This window comes from Astatotilapia calliptera, chromosome 6 (assembly GCF_900246225.1).
Source record: "Astatotilapia calliptera chromosome 6, fAstCal1.2, whole genome shotgun sequence".
NCBI classification, from domain to species: Eukaryota; Metazoa; Chordata; class Actinopteri; order Cichliformes; family Cichlidae; genus Astatotilapia; species Astatotilapia calliptera.
Genome location: NC_039307.1, coordinates 41136258 through 41149694, shown reverse-complemented (window position 1 = coordinate 41149694; position 13437 = coordinate 41136258). Strand labels below are relative to the sequence as shown.

At 46.4% G+C, this 13437-nt stretch overlaps 1 protein-coding gene across 2 annotated transcripts; it reads left to right on the top strand.

The window, feature by feature from the left end:
* Nucleotides 1-1791: 1791 nt before the first annotated feature.
* Nucleotides 1792-13437, top strand: vps37c (VPS37C subunit of ESCRT-I). Of its 2 annotated transcripts, none has more exons than XM_026172174.1 (5): nt 1792-2442; nt 3042-3151; nt 5133-5304; nt 7075-7157; nt 9309-13437. In XM_026172174.1, the coding sequence occupies exons 2-5, from the start codon at nt 3059-3061 to the stop codon at nt 10023-10025; spliced, it is 1065 nt and encodes a 354-aa protein (XP_026027959.1). In that variant the 5' UTR covers nt 1792-2442; nt 3042-3058; the 3' UTR covers nt 10026-13437. The 2 variants fall into 2 exon arrangements, with proteins under 2 accessions (XP_026027959.1, XP_026027958.1); XM_026172173.1 differs by having other exon boundaries at nt 1793-2652.

Genomic DNA, 13437 nt, shown 5'->3' with positions numbered 1-13437 from the left:
TTTAAAAAAGTAAACGAGAAAGACAAACGTGAGGTGAGACGGAGCTGCCTCTGGCTCTAATGCAAACTTGTGTAAGTGAATCAGAGGCTCTCAGTGCTTCGAAGTTGTTTATTCATTCCTAATGAAGTACGACAGAAGGTCAGAGGGACAGGCGAACACATCTGTGATGGTGTAAACCTGAAATCATGCAGCTGCTCAGAGTGCTGTACACGGGTGTGCGTGACAATGAGTAACCATGGTTACAAAAACTCTCATCATCCACAGGGAAAGAGCTCAGGTTATTATATCCCTGCAAAATCAAGAATGCGCAATACTTCAGCATTAGTGTTGTAACATTAATAACACTGACACTTTCAACAAGCTTATCTCTGATTCCAGAGGAAATAACGTGTGCACTGTGTCACTGCTGTTACTTAAGGGGATGGTTTTGCAGTTTTCCTCTTTACATTTTATTTAATGTGTCCAAAGTTATTCTTCCTGTTAAAACAAACTTTTCCCTTCCCATTGTCACCCAGTGCTTTCTCAGTTCAACATAATTCATTTAAGTTGAATATGATTAAACTGTGTGGACACAGAATCGTGCTAATTACTGCCGAGTAACATAGAAACCTACAGTTTCACTCACCAATCTGTAGAAGGGAGGGTTTCTGTAAAGCTAACCACACAGCAAAATATCAGCTGTCAACCAGTAACAGAGCATGTGTTTGGGATGTGGTGGGATGGGACATTTTGGCTTGTGCCTAACAAAGAAGGACAAAAGTGGCATTGAGTTCAATTAGTCATTCTAATTAGGTTTTATTTGGTTTTATTTAAGAAGGTATGTTCAGTCTGTTTTTTTTCTTTTGGCAAGTTCAGTGTTCAACAAATAGTTTCAGAAATGCAAATGAAGATGTTGCTTGAAGATGTTTCACCTCTCATCCGAGAAGCTTCTTCAGTTCTAAGGTCAAATGGTGGAGAGTCCCAGATATAAACCTAGTGGGAGTTTCCCCCCACAGAGGGACAAAAGGACCCCCTGATGATCCTCTAATCGCCTGAGCCAAGGTGTGAAACTGGGTGTGGGTCCCAATCAGCCAGAGTTTCGGGTGAGTTCATTGTGAAACCTGGCCCCACCCTATCATGTGATTTCCTGAGGTCAGATGGCCCAGGATGTGAGTGGGCGTTAAGGCGTCTGGGGAGGATCTCAAAACTGGATTATAGATGGCAGAGAGTTGGTGTCGTAAACCCCGCCTCTGTTCAAAGATGGTCGCGCACAGTGGACATAGATGCTTCTTTCAAACCATCTGTCCTCTCTGTCCAAAATGTGAACATTGGCATCCTCGAAAGAGTGACCTTTATCCTTAAGATGCAGATGGACTGCTGAGTCTTGCAGTTGCATGAGGAACTCTGTATTCCTCGTCCACACGTAAACACAAAAAAGGAGTTTTAAAAAAATCTCCGTTTTCGGTGATTCGAAACGCCGTTTACGTTTTCAAAATCACCCGTGTAGGTGCGGACGCAGCGTAAAAGAGTTAGTAGTTTATTTTATTACTACCTGCAGATTACCTGTATTTAGTTAATTGTTTCCTAAATGTTTGAGGTGTGAAATAAACCGCAATGGAGCAAAATATGGGCGTGTGTGGTTAAAGGATGTGTTTGCGCGTGCATGTGCGCGCGCGGGGGTGGCGTGAACATTTTTCTTGTAAAACAAAGGGGGGCCTGGCAAAAAAGTTTGGGAACCACTGAGTTAGGAAAACATAACATTTGAAGACAAGTCTCGAAAAAGTACTACAATACGTTATTATTAGTATTAATAGCTATTACTGCTCACAAACCCGCCTGCAATACGAGCCAAATACGTGAGAGCTCGCTTTTATGGATTCAGTGGTGTTTTTGCCGCTGTGGAAAGTGGACATCACAGCAGAGGACGGAACATTACAGTCACGCAGGGGTTTCCCTTATATCAGCTGAGCACCGGACTGTACCATTACCCTGCCTTATGGGGGACACACTAGGGAAAACGGACACAGTTAAAATAATTACATCCAAGTGTGCCCAGAAATAATAATTATCGGGAAGCATTTATACATACAAACTTCGATGTAATTAAAGTTCACGAGCGCTGTATTCAGAATGTTCGGGATTTGTCCGAATACCACCCGCAATTCGTGTAGGCTTCCAAAAATGGCGGCGGTTTCTGTCAGTGTGGAGTGAAACTTTCCTATTTTCAGCGAAATTCTTCCTCCATTCTAGCATTTTGTCGACTGTAGTCGAGTGTTTATTAAAGTAGGCATCTTCGGAAGACACCGGCGTTTGACAGTCGTCGTCAGGACTGAGGGGGTGACTCTAAGCTCCGGTTTTGAGCACCAAATCGCTGAGCTTCCTTCGAAGTTGACGGTAGCTGAGTGCCTGACATTGCGATCATAGCGACTGTTGTCATCGTATCGCTTAGCGCCGAGCCGTCAGGTGAGATTGGACGTCGGTCGATTAGCAGTAGATAGCTTTGCGGCCAAAGGGCGTCGGAAACAAAGCGGTTGGTGTTTGTGTGTGTGGATCGAGCCGGGGCAGATTACAGATCCCGAGGACGTGTCACGTCACCTGTCAGTTGGAATAAATAGGTGCTGTTGGATGTCACCGCCACTCTGTGCCGCACTGAATTTGGTTTGCTAGCGTCGTGTAAGTACCGGCTCATTTTCACCCGTGTTCTCGCTTCACTGTGCGCCCAGACAGCTTGTTGTGTTTTGGGGCCTACAGTCACTTGCCTCCATATGTTTGTACTGCGCTTTTATTATGCTAGCTAGCTGTTAGCCGTCATTGGCTAATTTGTTGTATTATAATTTGTCTAATGGCATATTGCGGGAAAATAACTAAGTGCAGTTTTCATATATCGCCTACATCGTGGTGACTTTCTTTAGGGAACAGCAGCGAGGGACGTGGTTGGTGTTTTCTTGATTTTCCGGGCTGCCTCAGAGCGGCTCATGGCTGCTCGGAGATTGTAAATGTCAACTTTCTGTCTCTAACGAGCGTTTCTAATGTCTCTTTCCTGATTTGTTTATGTTGGACAGCCATCCTGGCAAATCAAATGGAGAAGCTTCAGGACCTCAGCCAATCAGAGCTACAGGAGCTCCTGGACAGTCCGGAGAGGGTGGAATCGATGGCTCTGGAGTCCGATGAGGTGAAACTGGTGCTTCATTCTTCTTCCCCTTTGTCGAAACGCCGATTAAATTCCCTTAATGAGAAGTCAGGAGTTTGATTATGTGGCATTGCAGTGACCCTACAACCGGTTTCTAATTTAAATCTCAAACGGTCTATAAAGTCTTTCTGCCAAGGTTACATCAGCTCAGTGAAAAGTGACAAAGACGAGGCGGTCAGTGGGAAGCATTTTAGTTTTAAATGTTCAGTAGTTGTGTGGTACTTTTCTTCTTCAAAATAATAAAGTTAGGAGTTATTATAATTGTCCTAGAAGTGAGCAAATAGGGATTTGCCTTTGTCCCTGTAACCTTTGCTTTGTTTGCAGTCATGCAAAATTGTTGAGTTGTTCCGAGGAACTTCGTGTCCTTCATCACCTCCTATTTCAAATGACTGACTCATGTCCCCTTATCTCTGAGCTGGTTCAAACTGAGTCCAGAATACTTCAGGTGTTTTGTTTTGTGAAAGTGTTCTGATGATTTCAAATGTTGGCAGATCTCCTGAAATCATTAGGTTAGATACTGACATTGAACTGCTGATTTGACACAAGCTTGCAGAAACCTGAGCTACTCAAGGTGAACAGAGACAACACAGTCACCTGTGAGAGGAGTCTCAGTGGTTTATCTGCCATTTCGTCATTTGTCATCCAGTTTAATCCGATTTTTAAGAACTGAGTGCACGCCAAGACAGAGCAGGGTTTCAGGTTAAAGCTTGTAGAGAGTCACTTTGTCGGTTGTCACGCTGTGTTAAGTTTTCATAACTTCAACTGGGAGGAATGGGAAGAAATGACGTGCTTTGTGGCATGCTGCTAGCAACAAAGTGCCTGAAGATGACATTTCTAACTTTGCTAAGCTGCCTGTTGTGTGCAGACACAATACTGGTTCATCCCTTGAGTGAGCCGATTTTTCTGCTTGAGTGATTTATAGGTCAGAGTTAGGGGGCTTAACAAACCAAATAACATTGCCCTGAACATGATCAGGTACAAGTACTGAAAACAGCCAGTGTCCAAAGAAAAGCCTGAGAACTGTTGCTCACTTTGAAAATGACGCGTCTGACTGCGTGGAAGCAAAATGGAAAGAAATGAGGTGAAGGCTTTTTGGGCAACTCTTTATGCCAGCCTGACCGCAGTGACACTTTCAAACATGCTGCTAATCCCAGAGGCCAACAGACGTTTTCCACTGACGAATGTGTAATATTGAGTCAGTAAATAATGACGCTGCGACACAGTTTCCTTTGAGTTCGTCTCATATTAAGACTGTTGTGAAAGTCGTGTGATGTTTTTGGGGTCGTAATCGTGGAAAAAATGTCCCCATAGCTGTATATGTGCGTCACAAAATAATAAACATTATGTACTCACGCATGAAAAACAGCAGTCAGATAAAACTGATGAGCTGTGCAGAGAGCGGACAGACAGCAGAGCTGTCCCACTGATTCCACCAAAGTCCAGTCCAGGGCCGGATCCTGGTCTTGACTTGACTGAACGCAGCGTTAGGAACGTTGTTCAGCTGTTTCACATCGCAGGGCTGTACACACAAAGACACAGGCTCGTGTTAAAACTGTAAAGATATGCCTCAGCTGTGACGCGTACTCACAGTACAGGAACAGGACACGCACACACTTATGTCAGCCTAACAAACTTATTAACTGCAGTTATTTTACACGCCAAGAACAAGATGGAGAATCCGGCTCGTTTGCAGCACACACGAGGCTCCTGTGTTAGTCGCTGTGGTTGCAGTAGTGCTTTTGATATGACTCTATGTTCTACACGAGGAGAATCTGCTGACATCCTTCCACCAAGTCAGTCCATCGTTCGGTCTTTTAGAGAAGACTGCTGAGGCTTACTAAACGCCACATTTCAGTACTTGTATATGTGGTGATGCAGACACACTGAAGGATCTACACAGACACGTGTTTGATGCCGACACTTAAAGTTCTAATTCCCATTGCATCACATGCTTTTGTTTCAGATCCAGAACATCCAGCTGGAGAGAGAAATGGCTTTGGCATCAAATCGCAGCCTGGCTGAGCAAAACCTGGACATGAAGCCTCGCTTGGAGTCGCAGAAGGAGCTGCTGGTGGAGAGATATTCTCAACTAGAGGCAGTCAGAGAAACCTATAGACAGCACTGCTCCCTGAAAGGTAGGGGGAGGGATGAACACTGCACACTACTGACTGCACCTGACTCACTTGTCACTGAGTGAGTTTTCATCACGTGCGATGATCACATAAAAGCCACTGATTGTCAAAAAAGGTTAAAGTAGATTTGTCTTTTTGGACGTTGACTATAAATGTCTGAAATGGGAACTGGACTGATTCACGTACAGCACTCTTCTACTCTCTCTGAGCTCTTACTACAACATTCACACACACTCACACTCTGATGGATGAACTTGAACCTGGTTGAGTATCTTGGCGTGCAGACTGCAGGAGGCAGCGATCGAACTACCGACCTTCTGGTTAGTAAGTGACCTGAAGTGTCACTCAGAAGCGTTTCTTTGTTTTTCACCTGATGGGGTGTTGTTGTCAAACTGCTCCTATTTTTCCGTCTGTTATAGGACTTTCTTTTTTTACATAGGTACACTTGGTGTCATTTTACACATTTATTTCTGAAAATGTCAGAGCCGTGCATCATTTACTACAGCAGCGTTTCTTTATCATTTAATGTGTAGTTAAACGCACAAAGGGGAGTGTCACTGGTCGGGGTCAGGCGATGATGTAAAGTGAGTTTGACATCTACTAAAATTAAAGTCTCAGATGACTCTGAATCCCGGTGACCTTGACCTCAAAATGAGAGGTCAGCCTTTCTGAAAAGAGTTTCACATTTATACCACAGGTGCTCCTAGTATGAGGCTGGCAGTGCCAGTGCCCTGGGTGTGGTAGTAGTACACACAGTGTGGGCACCGGACCCATCCCTCACCGTGGCCCCTGAAAGCCTTGCTTTATGTGACTCAGGATTTTATTATTTCTCTTCTGCATCTGTATGTTTGAAGTGCCTTTGGAGAAGATACCCCAGGTACTCTTTCATGCATCCATCTAGGTTTGCATGTGAGGCTGTTAAATGTGTTCATGGATGCAGCTCAAAGTTCAAATGTCCTTGAAGTGTTAGGTGAGAGTGAAAAACACCATATAAACGCCAGCCATGTACCATGGGCCAAACTAAGACTGGGTGGGACGAACCTCATGGACCTGATAGTCAGACGGAGTTTCAAGAGTGAGTCGGTAATAAACAGTCACCTCAGTGAAGGAAGGTTCCCAGTTCGAACCTGTTGAAAAACCTGCTTGGCAGGTTAGCTGGTGATTTGACAGTGGCTCATTGTGCGACAGTACATGGTTATCTGTGTCTGTGTTTAAAAACAGAGGGAGCGCCAGCTTCAGAGAGCTGAGTCTTTATGTGCCCAATACATACAAATCCTAATAAACTGGCACCAGATGAATGTGCAGTGTTGCAGTGAGTCGTAGTTCTTCCTCCACCGCTGTGCAGGTGGAGCTGCCAGATAGATGGATCGATACATGAGGGGACCATGGCAGTATTGAGTCTGTGTACAGCCACCGAGCCAGAGTGAGCGAGGCACCGTGTGTAAAATGGTTCGTTCAGAATGTGTATAAACCCTCTTGATTCAAAGCTGAAAGTGTGCACTTCAGCACCGTTATTGAACGTTCGTTTGGAAACAGTCTGCAGAATCTCTGTCCTTAGCAGCTGGACTTGTACCTGTGCAGCCCACCCAGGTAAAGTCTATTTGTGGGACACACAGGTGGGAATTTCCCAGCATGCCTCTCAGTTTGCCTGTGTTTTTAATCCATTATAATAATGTGAGTCCACAGCTCTCATCAGTCTGAGCGTTTAATGTTTCCATCATCAGACACGCCCAGGCTCATACTCGGTCTCTTTCTAACTCTTGCTCCCCTCAGATGGCATGGCAGGTCAGGTGTCTCCAGAAGCGCTGTTCTCAAGACTACAAACAGAGGGCAGCAAAACAGAAGAAGAGTCAGAGGTCAGTGTTCGACTGTCAAACATGTTGCAGGTGCATCGTTTAACGTAAAGGCAGACGCGTCAATGTTTTTAACGTGGGCTCAGCATGTTCAGGTAATATGAGCGAAAGGCAACAGTTTAAAGTTGGGTTCTAAACGCCGACGATCACGAATAGATTAAAGAGTTTCCTGAAGATGGGATGTGTTGTTTCCTATGAGTCTCTGCATGCATGCAGACATGACAGCGTGGTGGAAGTCAGTGTGTGGGCTCAGGAGCAGCGTTTCCTGCTTCACCCACTAATGCATGTACCATTCGATGAAACACTGATGAGTTTTAAGTTGGATTTTTGAGGCTGTTTCAGATTAACTGGACTGTTCTGTGGTCTGACCAATCAAAATTATTTTTGATGCCGCCATCTCTGAGATGGAGCAGACAGACAACCTGGTATGATATCATTACACGATGCATTCTGTAGCCATGATTGGCTGTGCGTTAGTGCACATGGTACGGTGAATTTGCTCCTGAGTGAAGAGCCCATTAATGCTGACACATCAATGCAGGTTTTGGAATCACACAAATCACCATCAGATGATGTCTTTGGTTCAGAAGGTCTCAGCCTGTGAACGTCTACGCCAGTGTAAAGTTAGTTTCTCTTCATAAAAATTTATGGACACATTCACACGCCGATGGATGCATCAGAAAGCAACGTGGAGTTAGTTTCTTGCCCGAGGATATTTGGCATGCAGACTGGGATCAAACCACCAACCATCTGGTTAGTAGGTGACCTGCTCTGCCAGCTGAGCTGCAGCCACAGGTGTCAGGATGTGGTCAGCTTTCACTGAAGTGATCAGACAAAAGCTGGGAACGCTTTGTTGTCCCCGTGGAAGAGCGTCTGAGCTGCTGCCTATGGTACCCACCCCCTGAAAAGCAGCGATGGATGGGTGAGCTGGGATTCTACTTCCCACGAGCTCACTATGCTCCAGTCAGATGTGACTGACGTAAACGTCACCATCAGGCAGCGAGCGTGAGGGTCCACGTGACCTCCTGATGACTCTGCTCCTCCTCTTTACTCAGCCACACTCACTGATGCCTGTAAATATGCGACCCACCTGTTTGTGACAGCATGGTGGACACTAGGGTTGGGCGATATATTTACGCATGCGCAGGCTTTGTGATGGGCGGAGCAATGTAATTATGCACGGACTGATTTGCGTGTTTACAACACAGAAGTCCAAACATGGACGAACTCATTTCCAAAAACAATTATGGCTGTCAGCGTTAACGCTGCATTAACGTGATTAACGCCATTAAAATCTGGAGCGCAGAACGAACGAACTTTGGACAAACTGCCCAAAATACGCTGACAGAGACATTTCAGAGATTTTGACTGTCTGTCATGCAATCGTGTTTGTCGTGATGACCCCTCATTGACTCGCCAATCACCAATTTGGGATGAAAAAGGTAAACCTAAGGATGTAACCACAGCGGTGTGTCACTCGTGCAGACATATAGTGTGAGCAAAGTCCTCAAACATGACTAACTTAGAGGAGCATGCACGCGTCCACCATCCAGCTGAGTGTGTTAGGCTGTCACCAGCTTCTGCAGCTCCAACAAGCATCTGAGTGCCCTGTGAGGAGGGGCATCGCAGATGAAAGAGGGTGTTGTTAAAACAGCGCTATTATTTGTATTTCTGTTGACTGCTTCTATTAGCTACATTATTATTAGCAAACCTACTCATGGGCTCAGTCTATCGGCGATAGTCAGTATATTCGTCCAGTCGCCCGAACAGCTCGTGTCTCCGTGCTGTGTTTTGGATTAGTTGCTTCATTCATCAGGAAATTCAACTAAAGACTAGCTGGACTAAGTGCGCCCCTGGGCACACTGTGTTATCTAGTTGGGCAGCTCAGCAGTGCAGACCTATCCGAACTAGAAATGCTTTTACTTTGAAGGATTTTGCACTTCCTTTAACAGCGGCTGCTGTTTATCTGGGCTGTGGCAGGCGGTGGGCTTGTTTTCAGGGTGCCGTCACATTGTGCAGGTTGTGAAGCAGTGGGTCCCACCCCGCAGCACATCATTAGTCTGTGGCTACTACAAGTAATTTGACCTTAGAGGTAGTTTGATACCTGCTCAGCAGTAAGCACCGCTCATTTGTCTTACCTGTCTCGTCCCGCAGGCTCTAGCAGATGAGTTTCTGGAGGGATCTCTTCCGCTGGACTCCTTCCTCGACCGATTCCTCTCCCTGCGCTCACTCGCTCACAAAAGACGCGTACGGATAGAGAAACTCCAAGAAATCCTGCGACAGAGGAGCGAGGGCAATGCCACCGCCATGACGTCGTCAGCATGCCTGAAAGAGGACTCTGCCACCCCGCTGTCACCGTGGGATCAACAGACAACAACAGCAACGACGACGAATCAACAGCAGCCGAGTTCCAAACCTCAGAACGCCTCTCAGCCCGTGTCCTCGTCTGCAGGGGGCTCATCTGGGCTCCCCTACAGTCCGTACCCCGTGTCGGGCCCTACTCCTCCTGCTGTAGTGGCAGCAGCAGGTTCTGTTCCAGCCAATGCCCCGTCACAGTTCCCTCCTTACCCAGGTCCCACTTCAGCTTTCCCTCCGGCAGGGAGCTACTCTGGCCCTAGCCCCCCTTTTGGGCCTCCAGCTTCGGCCAGCTGCCCTTACCCGGCCCAGCCCTCCTTTCCTTCGCCACATCCGGGCTCAGCATTTGGCCAGTACACCCCGAGCCACGCTCAGAGTGGCCCTGCGCCCTACCCGGCCTCCTACAGCTACGGGGGCTACAGCTACCCATCTGGGCCAGCCTATTCCAATTCTCAGTCAGCAACAGGGAGACCCATGTACAGACCGGGATATGGAGTTCCACAGCCGTACTCCTGAAAGCACTGCTGCTCCGCTGTCTCTCTTCTTCTTAAATCTTTCCTCCTTTGCTGTCTCACCATTTTCTCTTCCCTCACTCCTGCTCTCCTCGCCCTGTCCTTTCTCCGATGCTCCCAGACTCAAGAGGTCTCTCGCTTTACTTTGTTGCACTATTTCTCTAATATCAGTCTGTCTCTGTTTATTTCTTTGCCCTTCCTTTGTCGACCCACCAACTCCCCCTACTCTGGTCTCAGGTTGTTGCGTTTGTGTTTAAGCGTTCAAACACTGTCTCTGGCTCACGCACCTTCTTCCTTCTGCACATCGTTGTCTCCTCCCTCCTCTTCCATGTCATTTGTGTGTGTGTGTGTGTGTGTGTGTGTGTGTTGCTGTTTGGCAATCAGAAAGTCCTTATAGACACAAGTGCACTCCCCCTTATGACAAATACATGGCAAGAATCACACTCTGTGACAGTGTCCCCATCCCCTGCCATAGTCTGTGTGGTTCACATTGTTTTCTGTGAGCACCGACGAGATATGGAAGCTTTATGTTCTGCTTTGATGACCTCTGGGCGTAAATGATGCCATTAAAAAGGAGAAGGCCGGTACACAGTACGATTCTTACATGAAGTTGAAGTGCAGGGTTTGAAGTTCCCATATTCTTATCTGTAGCTGCCCGGATATTCAGCTCTTCCAGTTGCAAGCGAATGTGAACGCGGCCACTTTGTTTCCTTTAACCAAAGAAACTTCTGCTGATGACACTGCTTTCATTCCTCTTCCTTTCATTAGTGTTGGACAGAGGAAGCAAACTGCAGCAAGAGATGTCACAGTACTACGTTTGTAGTAGTGCACACCAATGCCAGTAGCAGATACCAGAGTAGAAACAGCCGGTGACTATCTCAACAGCAGCAGCAGTGTGCGCACTGCCCCTTTAAAACAAGAGCCCACCGTGTGTAACCTACAGTACACTACACAGAAAATACCACGTGTATTTCCAGGTCACAGTACATGTACAGCATTTGGAAGCTACTGTAAGCATTGGTGCTGCGACGTCCCCAGCTGCAGCTGTGTCAGCAGCTTCTCCTCTCAGCCCTGCTTAAAGCACTCGAAGAGGAAACAGGCAGACTTGGAAAATTCTTCAGATTCCTGATCCCGACTGTGATGTCCTTTCCTACTTTTCTGTAAAGTCAACAAACATGTCTGTTTCTGTGAGTGGAAGCCTAGCTGGAGAACCGACACTGTAGGCAGGTTTCTGGTTTTCTCCACACATCTTCACGATCTTTTGCTTTGTATTTTTCCAATAAGTAATTCAAAGGGAAACCCAGGAAGGGTCGCTTGTCAGAACGGTCACACTCTTGATTTCCTTATAAGCATGTTTTATCGTGGAGAAGCTGACACAAGGGGATTAGTTGGTGTCACTCATGTTGCTGTGTGCTCCCTGCACCTCTCTGATTGGTCCACGGAGGCTCTCCAAAGTCAAGCTTTGTGTTGGCTTCAAACACTTTGGCACTGCAGACCATCGTAGGTGAGGTGGAGGTGTTGAAGGGAATTTAGTATGTGTGTATTTTTAAACTGAAGTGCCAACATTGTGACAGGCAAACGCGTAAATCTCACATTTCTTTGGTGACGAGCTGTACCTTACATCCCTCCAAGTGACTGAACTGAATCTAAAGTGATCTGGCACTCAGAAATACTGCACCGCTAGAAAGCTCCAGAAAGCTGCATTAGTGAAGCGAGCTCAGAGTTCAGGCGACTGAATGATGATGATGATGTTAAAGAGGGGGAGGAATCCCGGTGTGGTTGTGCAGCGGAGAGCGGTGTGCAGAAATCCTTTTTGTTTCAGTGCATGTCAGACACGCAAAGAGCAAAGTTGAACCTGCTGTTAATCAAAACACGGTAAATCTGTACCTGAAGACGGGCTGTGCAGGCTTCAGCTGAGAGCTGGCTAATGCTAGGGCGAGCACTGTGCGGATACATTCAGTCATTATCGTAGTAGCCAGTGTGAGCCACGCTTCTTCAGATGTTACATGATTTAGAAGAAGTTGGATATCAGCTGACTTCCCTGCCAAGGTCAAAGATCACCTCTTCCTGCTTTAAGAGCTGTCGCTAAGACTGCCAGCACAAAGGCTTTCACAGTGGCAGTAGCAGGTGTTCAGTCAGTCAGCAAACAGTCACTGTACACTCAGTCACACAGAGGTTTCTGTGGTGTTTGGAGAGGTCATTTATTTTTTATTTAACCAGGTTAGTATAACCATCCTCTGTTCCTCTGCCTGTCTGAAAGCGCCTGTGATGGACGGCTGGCTGTCAGAAAGAAAGCAGAAGTGTAAAGTGGCTCGCTGTGGTGAAGGAGCACATGCTCCACCACAGACACGAGCATCAGACTCGCTGTAAGGTCTGCTGGAAACAAAGATGGAAGGTTCGCTCTTCTGAACAGGGAGGGAGTCTGATGAAACTCACTCGTGTACCGTCTGCACATAGAAAACACTTAGAGGCACAGGTACAGTCAGCTGTTGCGTGTAACTGACCTGTCTGTTACTAGCCACAGAGCGCTAAGCCACGGCAGTAAGGTTCTCTTTATAAACCGCTCGCTCACCGTGCTGATGTCTGTCACAGAGCAAAGACACTGAAGGAAAGAGACCAGCATTAGCTCCTCTGCAGGAACCAGGTACCCCGAGGGCAGTGACTGCAAATGTACTTTAGACCTTTCATGGCAGTAGTCGATGTAATTGGCAGTTCACTGTTTGCTTTTCCTGGTTTACGATTACTGCCAACTCTGAATTGATTAATGCTTGATAGAAACTAACATATAAACAAATATTTCAGCATTAGGTGAATTAGTCTTTTATAAAGGGTGCCTTACTCCTCACAGGTAAATGTGGGCTGTAGCTGACAGAGTGCATGTGATGGCTCACCTGAATCCAGCTCTCAGTACCTCAGATGTCCACACAGTGGCACCAGCTGACAGACTGGCGCCGTCTGATTGGATGAGAGCTGACGCTGCACCTCTCTTGGTGCTAACGTCGCCCTCTGGTGTTACCTGTGGAGTCTTACTGCACACACACACAGCAGATGTCTCGCTGGTTTCAGTTGGTTTTACGTGAACACGAGTAGGTGACGACTTCACATAGAGATGCTGCAATAACCCGAGCATGACGAGCTTTCACATACGATAAAGACATGACGGTGGTGGATTTGTCCTGAGGACTTCAGTGTTGTTAGGAAAAATGACGACAACAATAATAATAGTTTTACAGTGTTTTAGAACAAGCACAAGGCAGATGTCTTAATATAGTTAGCATTAATATTCTGGAGGGAAATATCAGATTGATTTAATGGTTCTGATCTGGAGGGATTCTATTACTGATGATGTAGATGGAAAAAGAGAAAATGTTTTCTTTCTTGTTTTGGTTGTGAATAATTAAACAAGTTGATTTGAA